The sequence below is a fragment of the Agrilus planipennis genome, unplaced genomic scaffold, assembly GCF_000699045.2.
Source record: "Agrilus planipennis isolate EAB-ADULT unplaced genomic scaffold, Apla_2.0 scaffold109, whole genome shotgun sequence".
Classification (NCBI taxonomy): domain Eukaryota; kingdom Metazoa; phylum Arthropoda; class Insecta; order Coleoptera; family Buprestidae; genus Agrilus; species Agrilus planipennis.
In genome coordinates, this window is record NW_020438934.1 from 785,998 (window position 1) to 808,088 (window position 22,091).

Here is a 22,091-nt window from a genome sequence, read left to right on the forward strand (position 1 = left end):
ATGTTATTAATATTTTACTGCATAGCTCAAACTCGCGATCAAAGAAACTTTCCTTACTTCTGTTTGTAGCATTGGTGTATTCAACTGATATTTTTTTTTATTAATTATTTAAAAAAATAGCAAAACCCATACTAATTTACCTTTACTAATCCACTTCACACCATATTAAAAGACATTTATCATCTTTAGCATTTATTATTCATATTCTTTGCAATAATTCTTAAACTAGTCATACAAAAATCATGAAATCCTGTTGAATCAGATCTTTAAAATATGTTACAGGTTTATATAGCTTGAAATAAGCTTTTTGACAAAGTGGTAGTACTGTTTTCTCGAAGTATTACCTACACACAAAACAATATCAAACCAGGCAATTTAAATATTTCTCTCTTAAAATTAATATCCCCCTCTTGAAACAGGAGACCTGGATCTGTATCTTGAGCCGCCTCCTCTGCCCCCACGACCCCTGCCTCTGCTATCACGGCCCCTGTCTCGGCTGAAATCTCTACCACCACCTCCTCGATATCCACCACCACCACCTGGGCCGCCGCGACGGCTGCCGCCTCCGCCATAACTGTCATACCTTGCTGGTGCTCTACTACCACCCCCTCGGCTTGAATATCCACCACTACCTCCACCATCTCTAGCATAAGGAGGTCCTCGATTAGAACCTCTGAAACCACCACTTCCCCGTCGGCCACCGCCTCTGAATCCACCTCCTCTTCGTGATTTCCCTCTGGCCATTTCAACCCTTACTTTGGAACCCAACAAATCTGTGCCATTTAAATTATCGCAAGCGGTCTCAGCATCAACTGAATTTGAAAATTCGATGAAAGCAAATCCTGGTGGATTAAACGCTACCCATACTGAATTTAGTTTTCCAAACTTTTCAAATTCCACTTCAAGCTCTTCTTTTTTTACTGAATCCCGTAGATTTCCAACATAGACACGAGCGTTGTCTAGTCCTCTATCTTTACTCATGATGCTCTTGTTCTGCGGAATGTATAGGATGCATGCGTAGAATTAATTCAGAAATTAGACATTTGGGCGAATACGTATTTTTATGCGAGCTCTAGGTAACATATTAATGCATTTTTTCTTTACCGAAGCATGACATTTTTTTAGTTGTCTCGTTAAGAAAATATTCTCAGGAGCCATTTTCGCAGCGAAGCAAATTATTTAGTAATATTGTTTTAGTACGTAGTTAAATTCGCTTACTTATAACGTAGGTAGCATCTCGCATATAATTTAATAACGAAATTTGAACAGACAATTTTTACGAAGTTAATTGCAGTAGGTATACCAATTATTACAAACTGAAGTGATAAAAATATATTAAATAAAGCTGCCCAATTCAAAATGTCGGAGCAAGTATTGTTTTTGTCTAAGTCAGTTTGGGCACATAAATCGACGATATTCGCACCAAAAACGTAGAATTGGTAAATTCAAACAAATAAATTGACGAAGATTACAAATTTCTGCTATGTTTACAATTAGTTACCCAAAATCGAAGCGACGCACGAAGATGCAGTTAATTTTTCTGACACAAACTGTACTTGACGACTACCTCTTACAAACAGTCGTTGCAAAATGCCAACATGGCGCTTCGAGTACGCATACGGGGCAGAACAGTTAGAAGTTCCTTGTATGAACACAAGCGGAAACACAAAGCGACCTCTATAATCATTAACCAATGTTATAAATCATAGATGTTATTTAAATATAATTTGCCTATCTCCTAATTTAGGTTTCCTTAAAATCTTTTAACAAAATTTCCCTGTTTTAATTTTAATTGTGCAGGAGCGGTAAATTAAATAACACATCTATACACAAGTAAATGTAGTTAAATTGTTAAAAGGACTGTTTTTTGTAAATTTCTGCAGTCATAAAATTTTCTAAAGAAATAGTAATATCGCGAATCTGGCAATGCTGTAGAGCTTTGAAGCATAACAAATTTTTAACTCTTTGACGGTCAACAACAAACGGTCATGGTCATTTCTCAATTGTAGACAATTGTAAATAGATAGATAGATACGGTAGATAACAAGTTCGGCCCACCGCGCCGGTACTTACAATTACTTACATAAAAAAATGAATGTCAGTTGGTTAACGTCTGTGCAAATCGAAAGGAAAGTTGCAATAAATTTACTTAAACGTTTTTTTCAAAGCACAATATCTTCAAAAATGCCAGTTAAAGTAAGACTAATTCTTAATTAGAATTATATAATATTCTACAATTTATTTACTTGCTCTCTTTCACAGTGTTTATTATATTTGACAATTAAAATTATAGGTATGTAGTAGATTTAACTAGTTTATAACAATAATTTAAGGTTGGTGATTCAGTTCCAAATGTCGACCTTTATGAAGATAATCCAACAAACAAAGTTAATATTGCAAACTTATCATCTGGAAAAAAGATTATTTTATTTGCTGTGCCTGGAGCTTTTACACCAGGTTGTTCTAAAGTATGTTAATTTCTTAATTTACCATTTTATTCCATTGACTTAAGAAATCATTCTTCAGACACATCTGCCTGGTTATTTGAAACTTTCTGAAGAACTAAAGCAAAAAGGAATTAATGAAATAGTTTGCGTTTCTGTAAATGATCCATTTGTGACTGCAGCTTGGGCCAAAGACCAGAATGCAGTAGGAAAAGTACGTATTTTAGCAGATCCTCAAGGAGCTTTCACAAAAGCAGTTGACTTGGGAAAGGAAATTGCACCTCTGGGAGGTTTCAGAAGCCTTCGATACTCAATGGTTATTGAAGATGGTAAAATTACATCACTACAAGTTGAGCCTGATGGCACTGGTTTATCTTGTTCTCTTGCAGAAAATTTAAAATTGTAAAAGCAAAATTTTCAAATTTTTAGTGTAGTTATGTAAATATTTTGATTATAGATGTGATCTGAATAAAATTTAAAAATGCCTGTGCTTGTTTTATTCATTTAGCATTAACAACTTTACCTAATTTAATTACTTTAAGAAGTAATTGATTTTCCTGTGATCTTTATTGATCAGTGTAACAATTGTTCTATTAAAAGGAAAAAGGTGCAGGTGGAAATTAAAAGTCAATTTATTCAAAAACTACTGAAGATATGATTATTTCATTGACCCAAATTGATTGCGTGTCATTTTTGCTTGAAGAATGATCCAGTCATGATCTAGTGTAGTAAGCGGAATTTATCTTTATATTATTTATTAGTAGTAATTGCACATAATACATAATTACTATTATTTTTCATTGATATTACTTATAAATATGCGCCATTGGTGAATCATAGATAATAATATGATCATAGTACTGCTATTGAAAAATTTAGTATTATTTGCAATCATTACTAATAAATAATACAAAAATAAACTTTGCGCACCATAATAATTCAATCTTTGATTAAATTATCATATCTTCAGTAGTTTTTGAATATATTGACATTCAATGATTATGATTTATATATTCAATACAATAGATAATCTATGGTCATAGATAAGACAATAGATAAGGTACAGTACGATAGATAAGTAACATCATAGATAAGAGAACCACAAAGTCACAGAATATACATACAGAGTGTTCATATTTTACTAAACATATATATATTTTTGTCACAAAACTGCTGTCATAACATACTATCGATTAGTGAAAGATCAAATTAAAACGTTATAATGAGATTTTCAAAATTTCCTGTGTTACCAAAAATCATAAAATTAACAATTAGGAACATAACTAGATCAGTTGCTATAAAACCATATATTGCCAATTCCCCTCCAAAACCCCTCATAGTTACCCTAACAGGTTCTCACTCAAGAACTGGACATCATATTGGTTTAATTTTGAAACAATATCCCGTAATTGATGAGCTCCGTCTTTTTGATTTTAATGAAAGAATAAGAAAAGTAGTGGCGGACTTGAATTTAATAGATGGATCTACAGTAGTAAAGGCTTACAGTGGAGTCAATGAATTAAAGCCAGCTATTGAAGTAATGAGCTAATTAATACTAAATATTATTGATTTTTTTGCAAACTAATCCAAGCAATGACTTGTATTTTACAGAATGCTCACATTATTGTTGTTTGTCCAGAAGAGAAAAAGACCATAACTAGAAAGGAAGAGCTATTATTTGATGTGTACGTTGAAGATGTCAGAAACATTGCATTATTTACATCAGAATTTAATCCCAAAGCCATATTTTGCATTGCAACACAGCCCGTTAATTCTCTAGTACCAATGGTTTCTGAAGTAAGTAATAAAGTACAATAAAAATGTTTTCAAGTGAAAATTAAAATAAGATTAATAATGACAAAAATTAGTCTTTGCTTAACGTTAAATACGTTAATTAGATATGTATAAGTACTGACTATTATTTTTTATTGCATCAGGAATACAAAAAGTCACGCAATTATGATTATCGAAAGATTATTGGAGTAACAACAGTCGATGTTTTGCGTGCCAATACTGAGGTGGCAAGATGCCTCAATATAGATCCGAATATTATATTCTGTCCCGTGATTGGTGGATCAAGTTCCAAAAGTACCGTTGCACTTTTATCTTACGTAAAGCAACTGTCAAAACTACGATGTTACAATAAGGTATAAAATTCGTTTGTGAAACCATGGGATATAAATAAATGATAAAAAAGCTCATTCCTCGGTATAACAATACAATATTAAAATGCTTCCTTTGTGAAGCATTTCTAATAGTAAAAAGTAATATTATAATATATGTGTAAGGGGAAATGTATGAACCAAATGGGCGAAAAATGTTTCCGCAATTATGTAACCAATTATTCAATCATTTATAGGCGTTATTTCACGAATTACAAAGTCATATAGCCGATATTGAACCGTCTATTATGATGGCCAAAAATGATGACAATGATCGGACTCCCCAGACATCAAGAGCTTATGCTATTGCCCAATTTGTAATGCAAGTATGCAGAGGACTGAAAGGAGCCTGTAACTGTGTAGAGTGTGCATTTGTGAAACAAGTCGGCCGCCCTTCCGAATATTTGTCGTATATGTCAACAGTAATTAAATTAGGTACCCTATTTACTAAATTAAAAGTCCCAATCGCAACTTTTTGTCATTGGATAACTGATTTTTAGGACCAAGAGGAGTTGAGAAGGTGTATATGCCAAGATTAAGTTTATGGGAAGGTGAAAGGCTTTCTGTTGTAGTTTCTAATATACGAAATGATATTGAAAGGGGCATAAGTTATGTACATGGATATCAGTTTCCCAAAACTGAGAAGTCTAGCGAATATTCTTGCGATATACTAATTGCTGAACCAGTAACAAATATGTCTACTTTAGATGTCGAACTGACTCCGAGGAGTAGACCAATGCCAGATAAACCTAAAAGGAATCCCAGATATTTTTATTCATAAATTTTATTGATTAATGGAACTACTTTCGAGTGAAATCTTTTACAAAAATCATAAATAATAGATATTTTTATGTCTGCTTTCACCGTAATACAATGAGATTTACTTATGAAAGATTATATTCCATCTTATGAGACCACTTTCGTTTTTAGTATTTTTGAAGGGAAAAAGGGATAGGAAAGATGGGGTCCATAACAGTTGACTGTTAAAACTTTTCTGCTTATTCTGGTTTGGCAGTTAATTCAGTTTAATCTTATTTTGAATTTATTGTTTGATTAATTCCGATTATATTAATAATTAATTTTAAAGATGAGGTAAAAATGGTTCAGTTAGGTGTGATATTGCATGAAGAGGAGACTAAATGGGATTAAAAATAAAACATAAAAGAATCACCAAAAATAAAATCGCTTGGAAGGCAAAAATTTAGATACGTGCCAAAGATTGGAACTTTTGCCACTGCCTACATTGCCTTACGAGGATTTAGACACTACATTAGCTTATGGTTTAAATAAATTAACCATAGTAAATATGATAGTAAACAGATAAATTAACCTAAAAGTAGACAAATCAGTAAATATGAGCATTTTTAAAGTACAAAGGCTATCGTTTTGAAAAACTAAAGTTTAGTATATCCTTAGTTTCTTAACAAAAGGTTGAAATCTAATTAGATGGACTTGAATTTATATAGTCATAAGTCACGGTAAGGTTATCTCAAATTTACAATTCCAGTTACTGATTCTTTTTTGTCATCTAAGGGGCCTTAAGCATGTTAAAAATAAGAGAAAATTTAAACCTGAAATTCAACAGCGTAATGAAAGCAGCATCAAGGAAATCAATGAAGAAAGACGTTCATTGCAAAATAATTGGAGCAGATATGAAGAGTGTAAAGATGACAATAACACTGATCTCAGTTCCACAAACTTTGCAATTTTGGCAGAAACCCCTATATCCAAAGGAGGGCATTTTCAATTTAAGAGTGACAGAATTGCTGATACAGAAATTGATGAAGATCAACTTTTTAAATTGGACCTCAACTTAATCGCCAAGAGTATCTCAACAATTCCCTTGACTAAAAGGTGTGATATTCCAGAAGAATATTTTACAGTAAGCAATTTATTTTAAGTAAATCATTTTTTACATATTGATTATAATATTCATTTGTAGAGTGAAGAATTGCAAGCAATAAAAAGTAATGCTGCTGTAAAAAAGGATGAATACTTTGAATATTTATCAAAAACAAAAAAGTTGGTAAAAGAAGAAAATGAAGCAAATGATGAAGTTAATGAAACAGCCATTAATAAAATAAAAGGTTGCTATGCAACCTGTGTATATAACATATTTATATTTATACAGCAATTTTAACAACTGTTAATGGTATTTGTTTTNTTCGCTACAACTTGGTCCTATTTTCATTACGTTTAAGCACTACAACCTTTTACAAAAAAGTACGCGGATTGGGACACTATTGTTACATTTCCTAGAAAGTTGTGGCAAGTTGTAGCTCACTATAAACCTTAAAATTATGCCATATTACGAAAAGATACAACTTTTTATGTCCCAGAAGTCTACAATTTTCTACAATCTTTTACAACTAAATTTAATCTATTCTCCGCCTAGTCACTACAATTTTCTACAATGGATAATAGTATTAAAATCAAACTTTGATTTAAATTTAGCGCTATTGCTTGTGACAAAAAACAGCAGAGACGACACTGCGTGTTGTGTATACCTGGTAACAAGCCCATCCTATTATTTCTTTTTTACATTTTTATAAGAAACGTTGAATGTTGTCGAATAACATTGAATGTTGTAGTATTTCATGAGGAACTGTAACGAACTATGCCGTTTGCTTCTTAAAAAGAAAAGTCCCATAATGAAATTTATATGTTGTTGAATTTCATGGAAGTTGTAGTATTTTATGAGGAACGACTACAGCGAACCACAATTTGTAGTGCGGCGACGATTTTTTACATTTTTATAAGAGACATTGAATGTTGTCGAATATCATTGATATTTTTGTGTAGTAAGTTGTTATTTATTGTTTAAAATTTTTGTTTATTACAACCTTCTACAATTTATGACACCGGAAAAAAAAATGAGTTTCAATTTTTCGTAGAAAGTGAATAATTTTATAACAATTTTCTACAATTGTCTACAACAAAAAAAATTGTCAAGGATATAAACAGTGTTTGTAAGGATGAAAAAGATATTAATAACGAAGAAAAACAAAATCTAGAGGAGTGGCTTGATGATTTTTTAGATTCATAAAATACAAATTATTATTGTTACAAATAAAAATGATTTTTAGGACTTTTGTTTTCCTTTTATTTCTATTTCAAAACCATCTTTACCTATTTATGTAAAAAGTTTTTAACTTCCTAGGGTTACAATAATTAAATGACTCCTTAAAATTAGGAATTTCTGGCATCGATTTCTATTCAAAGTCATTAGTAGACCGTTGCTATTAGAATATTAGTTAACGGTTAGAAAATTTTGAGATTCTGTATGGATAAAAATTAGCTGCCTTTTTTCATGGGCATCAATTTCCTTACACTGGGACTGACGAGCGTTCCAGTTCAATATTCAAATGTAACTATTTAAAGGTCAATTTAACATCTTTTGTGATTAATATGTGAGAAAATTTATTTATTATTTTATTATATTTTTGTAATTTAAAAAAAGCGATATAAAGTGATAAACTCCCGCCCATCTGGTAATTTAAAATTGAATGTGCTTCCTGAGATCTTAAAGGTTTATGCTCTAATTGTAAGCCTGACGATGAGATTAGCAATGGACTTTCAGATATTGCATTTATATCAATGGATGTAAAGAGCTTTTATAATACGTTGGACATTTTCTAAGCGGGGCCAAAGCTCATGTTTTAAATGTTCCGAATATTTACCATATGACGCAAAATTTAAAACCGGGAACATTCAGCTTCACATAACCCAAGACGCTCTACTTATTAATACAATTTTATACTGCATATTTATTGAATAATGTAAAAATATCTATTACTTTATTTAAATCGCGAGCTTTTCAATTTTTTTTTTCGATGAAAATGTTTGCTAAATTACTTAAGGACCCAAGAAAATTCCACTTCGGCCTTGACTAATAATAAAGTTGTATTTTTAATTGCATGCAGTAGCAAGAAAACAAGGTATTATAAAATATTGACTTAAAAATCAAAAGTCAGTTTTCCTTTGATGTGCCAGATCATTTTGGTACCGGTACCCTGGTACCCCCACAATAACTAAGGTGTTTAGGGGGTTAAAATTTAAATGCGCAGAACATCAAAAACAATTAAAATTATCATTTTGTTTCTCAATTTAATAGTAAATGATGAGAAGAACATAATTTTGTATATCTTTAGAGAAAAGTACGCGTACGAAGAATATGACAGTCAGTGATGACATAAAGCATGTATTCTGCGAATTAATTACTTAAATACAGCTAACTGACCACATTTTACGACTTTATGCTAGCAGCGACAGCATTTGACAAGAATGAAGAACATAAAACCCACTAAGGTGCGGACCACCCCTAGCCCATACAGAAAGTAAATCTGGCTAGCCTGGCTACGTTCTTGCTTTTAGGGTAGTGAATAAATACAGTTTCCAGTTTATTTTACTTTTTGTTTTTTATGCTTTAGTTTTCTCATTTTGTTAAAAAAATCCCTTATAATGAATTTCAACAGTTGTTTTGTCACTGGCATATCTATTGTAAATAATGAAAAACGAAAATTGAGAAGGTTTTTTACTCTTACACACACAGTGGTGTTGTCAATGGTGAACACATTAATAAGACAGGCAATATTTGTGGTATATTTACAAGAATATTGTTTTAAAACCAGTTAATTTTTTCTCATAATTTCGACTATAATTTTTGAATATATCGTTGTACAAATAATGTATTTTTTTAATACATTGGTTTTCATTACTTTGGTCGTGAAAAAATAAATATATTTTGTAAAACTGATGAATCTCGTGGGCTGACAAAATGCTCAAGGCGAGTCGCAGGTTGACCACCCCTAACGTAAACAGTTTAATATAATATTACATTCGATCTTATACATACAGATACAATGCAATTCCTCATTCCTGTTTTCTTAATTATTTTGTTCGCTTATTTATTATTTTTATTAATATACATCTTTAGAGCAGTGGTTCGCCGAGGTTCCGTAAAAGAATCACAAGAGTTCCGCTAGTTAGGGCAAAATTCTACGAAAAGCAAACATTCTATATTTATCCATAAAAATGTACAGTTTTCATGACCAAACCAATAATAAAAGATCGAACCCTAACGGCTCATTTTAAGATAGGGGCGAGGACCGTTATTTTTATGATAGAAATACTTATACCTACCAAATTCCAAATTTGGTCATACATTAAGATACAATAAATTGAGTATAACTGCTTACTGGAAATACATCTACAACATTTTACAAGAAAACTACAACTTTCTACGAGAAATTGCTAAAATATTTTACAACATTTAATGATTCGCTACAACTTGGTCCTATTTTCATTACGTTTAAGCACTACAACCTTTTACAAAAAAGTACGCGGATTGGGACACTATTGTTACATTTCCTAGAAAGTTGTGGCAAGTTGTAGCTCACTATAAACCTTAAAATTATGCCATATTACGAAAAGATACAACTTTTTATGTCCCAGAAGTCTACAATTTTCTACAATCTTTTACAACTAAATTTAATCTATTCTCCGCCTAGTCACTACAATTTTCTACAATGGATAATAGTATTAAAATCAAACTTTGATTTAAATTTAGCGCTATTGCTTGTGACAAAAAACAGCAGAGACGACACTGCGTGTTGTGTATACCTGGTAACAAGCCCATCCTATTATTTCTTTTTTACATTTTTATAAGAAACGTTGAATGTTGTCGAATAACATTGAATGTTGTAGTATTTCATGAGGAACTGTAACGAACTATGCCGTTTGCTTCTTAAAAAGAAAAGTCCCATAATGAAATTTATATGTTGTTGAATTTCATGGAAGTTGTAGTATTTTATGAGGAACGACTACAGCGAACCACAATTTGTAGTGCGGCGACGATTTTTTACATTTTTATAAGAGACATTGAATGTTGTCGAATATCATTGATATTTTTGTGTAGTAAGTTGTTATTTATTGTTTAAAATTTTTGTTTATTACAACCTTCTACAATTTATGACACCGGAAAAAAATGAGTTTCAATTTTTCGTAGAAAGTGAATAATTTTATAACAATTTTCTACAATTGTCTACAACAAAAAAAATTGTCAAAAATTGTTAATTATTGTATAAAAGCGTGGTTTGTTGTAGATATATCTCCACCAGGGTGGTTCATTCCTAGTTTCTCGATTATTTTATTGTTTATTTATTATCATTATTATGTGCATGTAGACCATACCCGATCACGCAAAACAATCTGATTTATTTATTTATTTATTGAGATTAAGAAGTATTGAATAGATTCGATCTTTATTTTAATAAAATAAATACCTAATCCAATAGGTTAATAAGTATTATTAGCTTACTCGAATTCGCCTGTGTTTAAGTTTCGATCATAAAACCATTTTGTTTAGGTCAAGAGTGTCGGAAAGGTCTCTTTTTTACCTTCATTAGGGCAGTAAGTCTCTCCTCTTTCATGATGGACCTGACTATTTTAAGTAAAGTCAATTTTCTTTCGTTCGAACTCACCGAATAACTCGCTGTAAATATTGACTGACAAAGTCAAAAAGCTTTCCGAAAACCTATAGCATTTTATTATTTTATATTTAGCAACTATTTTTATGATATCTTGTATAGAAGAGCAATCGAACTTCTGGCATATATCAATAACTCTTAACTGAGTAAGGACTGCTAATGAAACAGGCCTGTTGATATAACAGAATCAATTTTTCAATATTTTCACCTGTAATATTCTTTTCGTCTAGATTTGTGAAAATGTTTGATATTGGATTCGTACGTTCTACAACCATTTTGAGTCTATCTTGTGAAAAGATTGTAATTGGTTACAAAGCATTTAAAAATTTAGAAACTACTACAAATGGCGTGGTAGCACGATGCTACATTTTTGGATTACGTATGCTCCAACAAGGTCCACTTGTGTGGATATCTACTCGCTGAAAACAAATCCCGGCGTAGCCAACCTCAACGTGATAGGATGGATCTCATCAGTGCGTCGCAGGCTCGAAATCGCGATCCGCGTCTGGCAGTTTCGATAGAATACAGACCACTTCGAATTATTTCATGTAAAAATTCTTTTTTATAAAACATATTTATATCAACGCTCGCTGCATTAGATCTACAACTATCAATTTTTGGTGGAAGACTTTGATTTCAGTGATGTATTTGAAAATCCTGTTTCGGATTAATTTTTACTTTTCTAGCAAATATTTTGGCACATTCTATTTCATCTTCCTTTTCCCTTATTAAAATAAGGGACTCTCTAGCTCCATTAATAATGTATATTGCGTCTGCAATGTTCAAGTCTTCCTTTTTATTTGTAATAATATTTGTATTTAAGTATTTAAATACTACAACAAAAATCTTGGTATTTTTATGTATCAAAACAGTCTGTACCCATGTGCACTGTACATCAGATCTACGAATTATTCCCTCAAGACGCTATTAATGTATCAATGTATGCGCAAAATGCTTCTAGTAACCATCTCATTATGGGATATTTGGTCGTAAATTTTGATCAAAAGTATGATTTCCTGATGGTTCTACAAGGGTAATCCCTACTACACCTGCGAGAGTTTAGTAAACATCGAACTATAAATACCGAAAATTCAATAGAAGCAGGTATTGGAAGGACGGAAAGCATCCCCCAGCATCTTCCCTTTTGGTTGGAGGCCTGTAGGAAGGTATGGGAAGTCAGCAACAGTCACTCTTTCTACACACGGAAGTAAGATGACTTGCGAGAGGAAATGTTTTGGCAACCAATTTTTTCGTACGTTAATCATGTCAAACTATTGCATGACGAGAAATGATGGATAATGACATTGACTTATTTGGCTGATATTTTCGATAAACTTAACGTAATCAACAGGTCCTTATAGGGAAAAACCACAAAGACGTTTACACTGAGAGACAAAACATCTTCACTACCGATAAAAAACAATCTTTAGCTGTCGAATTAAGATTCAAATAAAAATGCTACGAAATATTTCCTATTCTAAATACATAGATTTCTCCAAAAAACTCAGGTGTGACTAAAACAATAAAGGAACATTTATTAGACCTTAAAAAAACCCTTGAAAGAATATTTTTCAGAGGAGTGAGAATTTGATTGATATTATGAATTCTTCCTCCGTAAAACATAAATTTGAATCAGCTGTTCCAAATTTGAATGACATTTGGATCGAACTTAAAGATAAATACCCTACAGCGCAGAGAAGGCCATCATGGTTTTGTATCCCTTTTTATTTTTAATTTTTTTTAATTTTAAATTATCTGAAACTTACATCACGTAAAAGTTGTAAAACTTTTTAAAATGTATACCTAANTATTAAAGATGACTACAAGCTAATATATACATCTACGATAATTTTATTGCTAAAAGAAACTGTTATTTTCTTTAATAAAGTTTTGTTTTATTGTGGTTTTTCTTTTATTTAAATAACTAATACTTAAAGCAATATATTATATATAGCAGATAAGTGTTCTCTCCAATAAACATATAGGTACAATAAAAGCAATTTTCCGGCCAATTTTCGATAGATTTGAACGGAGCGGCCGAATTTTCATTTTGACTTGATGAACTTTTCTACCTGTCATAATGACAAACGGAATTTACCTTTATCCTTCAGCTTAAGCCTGCACTAAACTACACAACTTGTTGAATATCCTCATTGCTAGAGATGTACAAAATTGTTATTTAAACGTATTTAAATACAAAATGCAAATACTTTTTTGATTAGTTATTTCCAATGTAAAATCCAAAATATATTTGTATTTTAAATAGTAAATGCTAAATACGTATTTTCAAATTACTTTTTTAATTTTAGTAGGTACCTATCTAATTATCTTCTAAATATATATACACAATTCTCTTGACAATAATATAAAATATCGGCTAGTTAGTTGGTTGTTTATGATTCAAAGAGGAACTTGTGGTTCTGGTTAAAAGGCTAACTTAAGACTGATTTTCTAAAATTTCTACGGTATATTTTTAAATTGTTAATATATGTTTTGCAACAGGCAGTTATAGAGCTAGGGATGTAACGTAGAGAAGTAAATATTAGGAAGGGAGTCAGACAGGGATGCACACTGTCACCGCTACTTTTTAATCTATACATCGAAGACGCGAAGAACATCATTAAAGACACTACAACTGTAGGGTTAGATATCCAAAGGAAAAAGATTAGTATGCTTAGATTTGCAGATGATATAGCCGTATTAGCATCCAGCAAAGGAGGAGTTAGAAATAGCTTTAAATAAAATGGAAGCGTAATTGACAAAACAGTAGTGTATGAAAATAAATAAAAGTAAAACAAAAATACTGGTATGCAAGGAAAAGTAGGGAAAGAGCGAATATAAAGATAGGAGACGAAAAATTAGAAGAAGTGGCCGATTTTAGGTATCTAGGAAGTCAAATAAGTCAGGACGGAAAAAGTAGTAGGGATATAAAGCAGGGGATAACGTAGGGTCGAGTCGCCTTCAATAAAAAGAAGTCACTTCTATGCGAACGGTTAATTTAGAAATTCGAAAAAGGTTGTTAAAGGTGTATGTTTGGAGCACGGCGCTGTACGGGTGCGAAACATGGACAGTGGACGCGGCGGAAAAGAAAAGGTTAGAAGCGTTTGAAATGTGGTGTTACATGCGAATGATGAGGATACCGTAGATAAAGAAGGTTAGAAATGAAGAGGTATTAGAAAGAGTAAGAGAACAGAGGACTCCATCGAAGTCAATAAGAAATAGGCGTGATAGGTTAGTAGAGCACCTTCTCAGGCATAAAGGTCTAGTCAGAGACAAGTTAGAGGCAGAAACAAGAGTTAGGAGATGCAGAGGTAGACCTAGATTAAACTACTGTTCGCACATAGTTAAGGATGTGGGTTGCTCTAGCTTTAGGGAAATGCGAAGATTAGCTCAGGATAGGAAAGAGTGGAGGTGCGTGTCCAACCATTCTCAGGACTGACGACCTTATGATGATGATATGTTTTGTACGTATTTTTCGGGCCACCATTACAATTTTGATACCAAGTTTGTACTCATACTGTAAACAACCTCGAATTTAAACCATCAGGAATTTAACAATTGCCACCAAATGTGTATGTATTAACCGATGAGAGAAGGATTCATGCTAAACTACCTAAATGGCAGATAACAAACAAATGTTATCGTTTAAAAATTTAACTGCCATGATTAAATTTTTGACGTCATTTTTAGGCACATTAGTATCAACCCTTCTTTCATCTGTCGTATGCAATAACTGTACGAACTTTTTTAGTTTGCCTAATATATATATGGGCAGTAGGTGATAATATTTTCACATCAGTTTAAAATCTTATATAAAAAATCTAAATGTTGATAATGGCTATATATATGCAGATTATAGATTTACCTAAAGGAATAATTTTATTATTATCATTGACATTTCTCATTCTTTTCAACCATTCCTTGCAAATGTTTTGAATCAAAAAAAAAAAAGAAAATTGAAAGAAGTAAAACAGAATGAAACAAGTTGCATACTAATGGATGTAAAAAACTTCGTTGTCATTATGACAAAAATCATTTTCAATTATGAAAAAAGTTGATTTCCTTATACGAAGAAGGAACTTTAGTTGTTATTATGATTCATTTTATGTTGACGGCACTGTCACGAAGGCACTAACCAGCTTCATTCCTATCACAAAATGAACTGCTATTAGAGTTCAACATACAGTATTTATTATACTACTTTTGCAGTTAAATACAAACTGATATTTACAAAGAACGCCTGCTTGTCATTGAAGTTTTTACATTTCAATTCTTATTTACAATTATGCAAGTCTATTCGCAATACAAGCAGGTATCGGTAAAGCCTTAAAATCGTTTTTCTTAGGACCTTAGAAGAATGTAAAAACCTGGCTAATAAGAAGCACCATGGTGGAAAGCTACCTTGTTCAAAGGTCTTGATAAGCGTTCATCGAAAAATATCACTGAGAACATGATTTTATTCAAAAAGCAGTTGGTATTGCAACAAAGCCGCAGTTCTGTTTTAATTAAGATATTTCTTTTATATTAAAATATTAAAACTACAAATTGTATTTGTTTTACCTACAATTAATATTATTTAGCATCTTGCTCCCCTAGCCCATTGGCTAGTGACGCCCTTGATGTATACAGGATGTGTCTGAAACAAGTGTCCGCAAGTGTCGGTGCAGTTGTTTTGTAAAAGAATAGGAAATTTTATAATTTTTTAATTATGTTTGTCCAATAGTCAGTGGAAGATCCCATAAAATTATCAGTTTTATGTATAAAATAATTTTCTTAAAATTTATTGAATAAAAATTAAACTAATCTAAATAATGAACGGTTGTTTTTGCTTAAATGGTACCCTACACCACTGTATCGGCAAAAATACCATAGAAACTTATGCGATATGTGTATGCAATTCACCCGCTCTTTTTAATCCTGAGCGTATGTGGAGGAATGTGCGTCTTTTAACTGATGCGTAATGTGTGAATTATTAATAATTAGTTACTACTCCAAGACATATTTTTCATACAAGAAGGTAAGTAAATTTTGGAAATTATTAAGATTGTATGTTTTACCAACAAATTAATCATTTTTTCGACAAATAAGTAGAAATTTACCAATCGTTGCGTAACATTTGTGCATGGTTCCTAGAGGTATGTGCAAATGACACCTGTTTGACATTAATTTTGTATAATGGTTGTTCAATTTGTTAATATAACGATATCATCCTAAGTTGCTTCAACATTATTTTTGTTAATGTGTACCGAATTCATTAGGTACAATTTATTTTTTAAAATTAATCTGCTTGTGTAAGTATTTAATCACACACCCAAAAACCCAAAGATTTTATTTCTAATAATGATAATGAACGACGATAAATTTGTGGATAAACTATTAAATGTAACTTATATTTACAAGTAAGAAACGGTATCGTTTTAATTCTAAAACTAAATATAATTTATAGGTAAAAGGAAACAACGCGTTTCTGATATTTGACGATAAGTAATAAAATAATATCCACTGCAGCAAAAGGACAAAGGAATCATACCTACCTACCTAATATTGTTCATAAAGGCTACAGATCATGGAACATTTTTTTATTGAAAGGTAAAGGTAAAAATCATGTAGAAAGTGTATTCAGAATCAAATATTGAAATATATTATTATTTCAAATAAATTATTGGAAATATATGCATAAAATTAGTTAAATTATGTTATTATAGGACAAAAAGATGATTATAAAATAGAAAGTATACATTCTATGTGAAACATTAAAGGAAATAGTTTTTGAATAAGTAATCAATGTTTTATTAGGTATTTATATTATTTATAGAACTACAAATTACGTTTCAAAAGGATCCAATGTTCTGCCTTCATTACCTACTTATTAGATATTAGAACACTGCGCCTCGTCAATTATGATTCTTTCATTTATTATGAGCATCTACCTACCTGATATGAAAGATCCAAAGTAGAAGAAGTTAAAAACAATATATTTCATTAAAATCATCACACAAATGCAATAAAAGTATGAAGGTGCATAGATGCATTGCAGAGTCATGCAGAAGAGTCACAAAATCAGTTAAATTAGATTATTAACAATTATTTACAGTCTGACCGTTTGTTTGTGTCAAGTAACTTTAAAACAGTAACTTCATTGTTAAATCGTGCAATATTTACTTATCGTTAATTTATTTTGTGATTGTTGTTCTATGCATGTAATACTTTCAACTTTTAATGTTACTTTATATTCATAAGTATTTCAAAGAGAGTCTAATTTTTATTTGGCATATTTAGCTAAAATTACTGATCAGTACTAGAACAACCAATTAGAAATTAGTACCTATCCATAAAAAATACTCAATTCTATCTTATTTGGTCGTAATTACTTTGAAAGAAAAATATTGGTCAATATTTAACGAGGCCAAGATATTATTGTGTATTTGGTATGTTTGAGTCCAATTAACTTTTATGTTAAGTTATTCAACAATACTATCGCATTATATAAAAAGGGGGTCGGTTCTCACGCACGTCTGAAGAACCATCCACCAATCGTAGTAGATGTCTTCAGTGGCTACCATATTAGGTAAACAATGCGATTGGCCTATTCAATAAAGTTTTCATTGTGCTAAGCCAATAAAAACTGCTCATAAGAGGGCCGTAGTCATAGGTAATTGTACAATCTTAAATATTTTAATTAGTTCGGTCTTCAATTAAAATTTTGAACAAAACATAAGTAGGTGTAACTATCTATTTGTCACATAGGTGTCCAAAATACCTTTTTTTTATCATTTTTGCCAAAATGTTTATCCCAATTATTTACCCTTTCAATGTATAACAACATAAATCTGCCCTTGTTTTCATATACCTAAAGTTAATCAAAGCTTTCAGGCTTGATCCTCGCCTGATTTTCGTATACATTAATACATATTAATTCTTTTTTTCCTCTTTTATATTATTTTTTGATTTTGTAAAGTTTGTAAAAGATTATTATACTTAATTATTGATTTATTTTTATCTTTATTGCCATGGTCTTTAACCACAATGAATGTATGAAATGTAAAGTGGTTTTATATTTTTATTTTATTAACTTTTGTTGAAGTATACCTTGACCGTAACAAAGGTACGAGATGTAAAGTGGTTTTATATTTTTAGTTTTGTTTTTATTTGATTTATTTTCATTGGCGTGTACCTTGGCCATAACAAAGATACAGAATGTAAAGTGGTTTTTTAATTTTCGTTTTATTTTATTTTTTTTTTTACTTATAAGTGTACCTATACCCTAGCCATAACAACAGTTTAGAATGTATAGTGTTTTTTTAATTTTATTCTTATTTTCATTTTCATTTTGTATTTTTATATTATTTATTTTTATTGACGGGTACCTTGGCCTTAACAAAAGTACGAAATGTAAAGTAGTTATTTTATTTTTAGTTTCACTTTTATTTTATTTTCACTGTATTCTTATTTTATACATTTTCATTGGCGTGCACCTTGGTCATAACAAAGGTACAGCGAACGACGTCTAAGGAGAACACGCGACGGTCAGATTGATAGGTACATAGGCGGAAATGTTTAGCACAGCAATAAATAAAAGGATCAATAATATTGCTCTAACAAATTTGCAATTCATTGGCGCCTAGTAAATAGAATAGTTAAATTACGATACCACTTCTCTTCACTGTTAATTTGGAACTATTTGTAACAACGCTACTGGTCTTAGCTGAAAAGTTATCACTATGCCCACAGGCCGATTGCCCCGCCCCGATTTGTCACTGGGAATTCGAAGAATCTGAAGTAGTTTTTTATTTTTAGTTTTATTATTATTTTATTTTCATTTTATTTTTATTTTGTTTCGATTTTATTTATTTTCATTGGCGTGTACCTTGGCCATAACAAAGGTACGGAATGTAAAGTAGTTTATTTTTAATTTTATTGTTATTCTATTTTCATTTTATTGTTATTTTGTTTTAATTTTATTTATTTTTATTGGCGTGTACCTTGGCCATAACAAAGGTACGAAATGTAAAATAGTTTTTTTACATTCATGTAATTTTATTTTTACTTTATTTTCACTGTATTTTTATTTTGTTTATTTTCATTGGCGTGTACCTTGGCCATAACAAAGGTACGTAATGTATTGTGGTGATAGTGATATTAAAGCAGTTTTAAAACTTAAATGGACTAAAATTAGTTGGTAAGTTAGTACAACTATGTACTGTGTAACTATGTATACGAATTGCCTAATTAATCTTGATTACTTCTCCTTTCTTTTTAGTGACATTACATAGTGTGTATTATTTACATAAAAAACTGAAATTGCTGCTGTATGGAGGATATAGGAAACTTCGTAAAAATGAGCTGATTTCGGTAAGTAATAGAGTAAGTAATCAAGATCTTTCAGGGCCGTATTCAAGAATTGAGCGATTTGTAAATATGTTCATCTCTTGCGTGTATCCTCTTTGTATGGCGGATAGCACTGTACAATTGTATTATTACAAACAGCCTCGCTTATGGCCGTTAATCGATTATTTTTAATAACTAAAAATAATGGATTACCTAACTGATTATTAATCGACTATTTGGATAATATGCTTATTTCTATTCTGCTTACTATTATACGTAAAAATTAGTGAATGTAAACGATTTTACTAATATGTTTGTACGCATACCCAAATAAATACAAAGAGGGAGAACGCACGTACATTATAATAAGAGTAATGACCCGACTGAATTAGCATGACAGGGACGACATCCGGTTCTTCCGATTAATTAACTGTTCTAATTAATCGATTATTCCCATTAATTTCATTATTGGGATTATCGGATTCGGATCGATTATTTTTACAGTGATTGATTTGCTCAGCTTTAATCTGCGTGACAATGCCGCCATCTTAAAATAAATAAAAAAAAATAAGTTTCTTGTTCATATAAGGAAATCAACCTTTAATGCTTAATAATGTTTGTCACAATAATTGAGAAAAAAGTGTTTAGACCCTTTTATCATATACATATCCATTCAACATAAATTAAAGTTGTATCGAAACCCCTCCGAGGATAAATCCTGCATACGGCCCTGAGATCTTTGCATAGTTTGTTATAATGTGCCTAAATACATATTGGAAAGGAAAGGAAATAATCTTCGTCACAAATTTTTAGGCAATAATGTATTTGCAATATGTGCTTTAAAAATAACCAAACAAATAACTAAAAAAACTGCTTATAAGACAAATCATAAATTATTTAAATACCCTATTACGTGAGGGGTGACATCTATGGTTTTAGTTTCACATTAAAAAAATCATCAGACATGATGTCTAAACTTTTCTTTGTCAGATAGTGATCTTTCGTGTTAAACTAATATGTGACCGAATAAATTTCTTGCAAGCATTGTTTAAAGAATATTAATTACGCTCTTTTAATTATTTGTCGTTTTCCCCTTAATTAGGTTTATTACTAAAACTAGATTTGTCTTTCCGAACTTTTGAATTTAGTATTGCGCAGGAACACAGGTCGTCTATTCATTTAATTTCAAACGTTGTATAATGTATGCAACCCAAAATACAAAATGTTTCTAAGGAAATAATAATAGCCAATTAACAATGTTTACAGCAGCGCAATGTAACAATGATGATGGAATCGTTTTAATATATTAATAATTTCGTTGGCTGAAGTGCCTATTTCTAGAAATCATCAGATCTCGTTAGTTTAATTTTGTATTTTTTCTCTTATCATTGTTTAAAATTTGCACTGAAATGCTTACAGCAATATATAACTAATTCCCAGCAAGGTAGATTATTCCCAGTTTTATTCATTCATTCACTTTATTCTTGGCCCTCAGTAAAACAACATTTTCACTCAAATTAATTAACAGATACTCTTTTATATTTCTCACTAAAATATATTTTATTTAAATTAAAACTACAGGATTTTGTTATTAACATATTCATAGGAGATATTACAAAAATTAAAAACAAAAAAAAGTAGGAAAAGTAATTTACAAGTATCAGTACATGTAACATTGATTTTAGTACAGCAGGGTAACACAGTAGACTGCAAGTAAACCTTAATATCCTTGCAGTTCGCTCTTTAACTTAAAATATAACTTAATCAATCTTGTCATCTTTACTTTCTTGTTTTTTCCCAGAATCACTGTAGGCTTTAACAATAAACATTCCCAGAGCAATGTGCAGTACAATAACAGCTAATATAGCTGACCAAACACTAGAAGTAACATTGTTTACTCCAAGCATTCCTGGAATATTAGTTAATAAATTGATAACGAATTTTATAAGTACATGTGCTTACCATCAAGTAGTATTAATTTGACCACAAAAAAGGTAACCACGGGTCCTACAATTATCAAACTACAGTAAAAAAATACTGTGGTAAACACACCAAAATCGGGTACCATTTGCATTTTTACTTGGTTACTAATTACGTTATAATTATAAAAAATGTGGCCTCTAAATGGTAAAAAAGTATGACAAACGTTAAATAAAATGTGCGATAAAATTCACATATTTTTTTTAAATAATGATGGTCACTTGAACAGTAAGTGCATATAAACCAATAAACCGTACTGTAAGCAAGACAAAAGTTAGGTTAGTTGCTGTGCCCATAGAGATAGGTGTGTCAGTTGTTTTACTAGTCATGGGACCGAAGTAGTACAATAAATTTTTAAACTATGTGGGCGCCAAAATTGAAACAAATTGAAGTCAGTTTTGGAAACCCATCTTTGAGCGATTTAATACATTTAAGAGCAGGTATGAATAATATTAATATTAATCATTTGGGTATATATTTGCTTTTTATTTTAAAGCGTCTTGTAAGTTTGATTAATCTTGATTACTCCCACAACAGGTATTGTTTTTATAATTTTTTTGGGAAAATCTCTACTCAAATAGAGTAAACTTTTGTAAATTGCATAATAAAACTGTAACATATTTTTAGGAGCAATTATTTTTAGAATTACTATAAGGAAAAAATATAGTATTACTTTTAGAAACTTTTAA

General features: G+C 30.9%; 6 protein-coding genes across 6 annotated transcripts in view; 4 read left to right on the top strand and 2 right to left on the bottom strand.

Annotated features, from left to right (window-relative positions):
• Positions 1-179: 179 nt before the first annotated feature.
• Positions 180-1,626, bottom strand: LOC108738004 (RNA-binding protein Rsf1). The gene is made up of 2 exons (XM_018471213.1): positions 1,502-1,626; positions 180-993 (listed from the first exon to the last, which is right to left on the bottom strand). Exon 2 carries the CDS (start codon positions 979-981, stop codon positions 397-399), a length of 585 nt encoding a protein of 194 aa, XP_018326715.1. The 5' UTR covers positions 982-993; positions 1,502-1,626; the 3' UTR covers positions 180-396.
• Positions 1,627-1,966: 340 nt separating this feature from the next.
• On the top strand, positions 1,967-2,906 carry LOC108738005 (peroxiredoxin-5, mitochondrial). Its single transcript, XM_018471214.2, has 3 exons — positions 1,967-2,196; positions 2,334-2,468; positions 2,527-2,906. The coding sequence occupies exons 1-3, from the start codon at positions 2,092-2,094 to the stop codon at positions 2,848-2,850; spliced, it is 564 nt and encodes a 187-aa protein (XP_018326716.1). The 5' UTR covers positions 1,967-2,091; the 3' UTR covers positions 2,851-2,906.
• A 700-nt stretch (positions 2,907-3,606) lies between these two features.
• On the top strand, positions 3,607-5,516 carry LOC108737990 (probable malate dehydrogenase, mitochondrial). The gene is made up of 5 exons (XM_018471192.1): positions 3,607-3,981; positions 4,056-4,241; positions 4,382-4,591; positions 4,804-5,041; positions 5,107-5,516. The coding sequence occupies exons 1-5, from the start codon at positions 3,667-3,669 to the stop codon at positions 5,385-5,387; spliced, it is 1,230 nt and encodes a 409-aa protein (XP_018326694.1). The 5' UTR covers positions 3,607-3,666; the 3' UTR covers positions 5,388-5,516.
• A 373-nt stretch (positions 5,517-5,889) lies between these two features.
• On the top strand, positions 5,890-6,763 carry LOC108737984. The gene is made up of 3 exons (XM_018471188.2): positions 5,890-6,084; positions 6,140-6,488; positions 6,549-6,763. Exons 1-3 carry the CDS (start codon positions 6,053-6,055, stop codon positions 6,744-6,746), a joined length of 579 nt encoding a protein of 192 aa, XP_018326690.2. The 5' UTR covers positions 5,890-6,052; the 3' UTR covers positions 6,747-6,763.
• Positions 6,764-20,954: 14,191 nt separating this feature from the next.
• Positions 20,955-21,678, bottom strand: LOC108737987 (vacuolar ATPase assembly integral membrane protein VMA21 homolog). The gene is made up of 2 exons (XM_018471191.2): positions 21,385-21,678; positions 20,955-21,331 (listed from the first exon to the last, which is right to left on the bottom strand). The coding sequence occupies exons 1-2, from the start codon at positions 21,494-21,496 to the stop codon at positions 21,183-21,185; spliced, it is 261 nt and encodes an 86-aa protein (XP_018326693.1). The 5' UTR covers positions 21,497-21,678; the 3' UTR covers positions 20,955-21,182.
• An 87-nt stretch (positions 21,679-21,765) lies between these two features.
• The window catches only part of LOC108742732 (histone-lysine N-methyltransferase setd3), an 82,149-nt gene continuing 81,823 nt past the window's right edge, over positions 21,766-22,091 (top strand). The window contains exon 1 of the mRNA XM_025974285.1: positions 21,766-21,842. The gene's annotated coding sequence lies outside the window, so the exon portion shown is untranslated. The remainder of the gene's footprint in view (positions 21,843-22,091) is intronic.

Excerpts from the sequence above, each read along its gene's own strand:
- LOC108738004 (XM_018471213.1), bottom strand. The coding sequence starts at position 981 with ATGAGTAAAGATAGAGGACTAGACAACGCTCGTGTCTATGTTGGAAAT.
- LOC108738005 (XM_018471214.2), top strand. The coding sequence starts at position 2,092 with ATGAATGTCAGTTGGTTAACGTCTGTGCAAATCGAAAGGAAAGTTGCA. Across the intron at positions 2,197-2,333 it reads CTTCAAAAATGCCAGTTAAA|GTTGGTGATTCAGTTCCAAA; the intron begins GTAAGACTAATT and ends CAATAATTTAAG. Across the intron at positions 2,469-2,526 it reads TTACACCAGGTTGTTCTAAA|ACACATCTGCCTGGTTATTT; the intron begins GTATGTTAATTT and ends ATCATTCTTCAG.
- LOC108737990 (XM_018471192.1), top strand. The coding sequence starts at position 3,667 with ATGAGATTTTCAAAATTTCCTGTGTTACCAAAAATCATAAAATTAACA. Across the intron at positions 4,592-4,803 it reads AACTACGATGTTACAATAAG|GCGTTATTTCACGAATTACA; the intron begins GTATAAAATTCG and ends AATCATTTATAG. Across the intron at positions 5,042-5,106 it reads GTCAACAGTAATTAAATTAG|GACCAAGAGGAGTTGAGAAG; the intron begins GTACCCTATTTA and ends ACTGATTTTTAG.
- LOC108737984 (XM_018471188.2), top strand. The coding sequence starts at position 6,053 with ATGGACTTGAATTTATATAGTCATAAGTCACG. Across the intron at positions 6,085-6,139 it reads TTATATAGTCATAAGTCACG|GGGCCTTAAGCATGTTAAAA; the intron begins GTAAGGTTATCT and ends TTGTCATCTAAG. Across the intron at positions 6,489-6,548 it reads TTCCAGAAGAATATTTTACA|AGTGAAGAATTGCAAGCAAT; the intron begins GTAAGCAATTTA and ends ATTCATTTGTAG.
- LOC108737987 (XM_018471191.2), bottom strand. The coding sequence starts at position 21,496 with ATGCAAATGGTACCCGATTTTGGTGTGTTTACCACAGTATTTTTTTAC. Across the intron at positions 21,332-21,384 it reads CAAATTAATACTACTTGATG|GAATGCTTGGAGTAAACAAT; the intron begins GTAAGCACATGT and ends CTAATATTCCAG.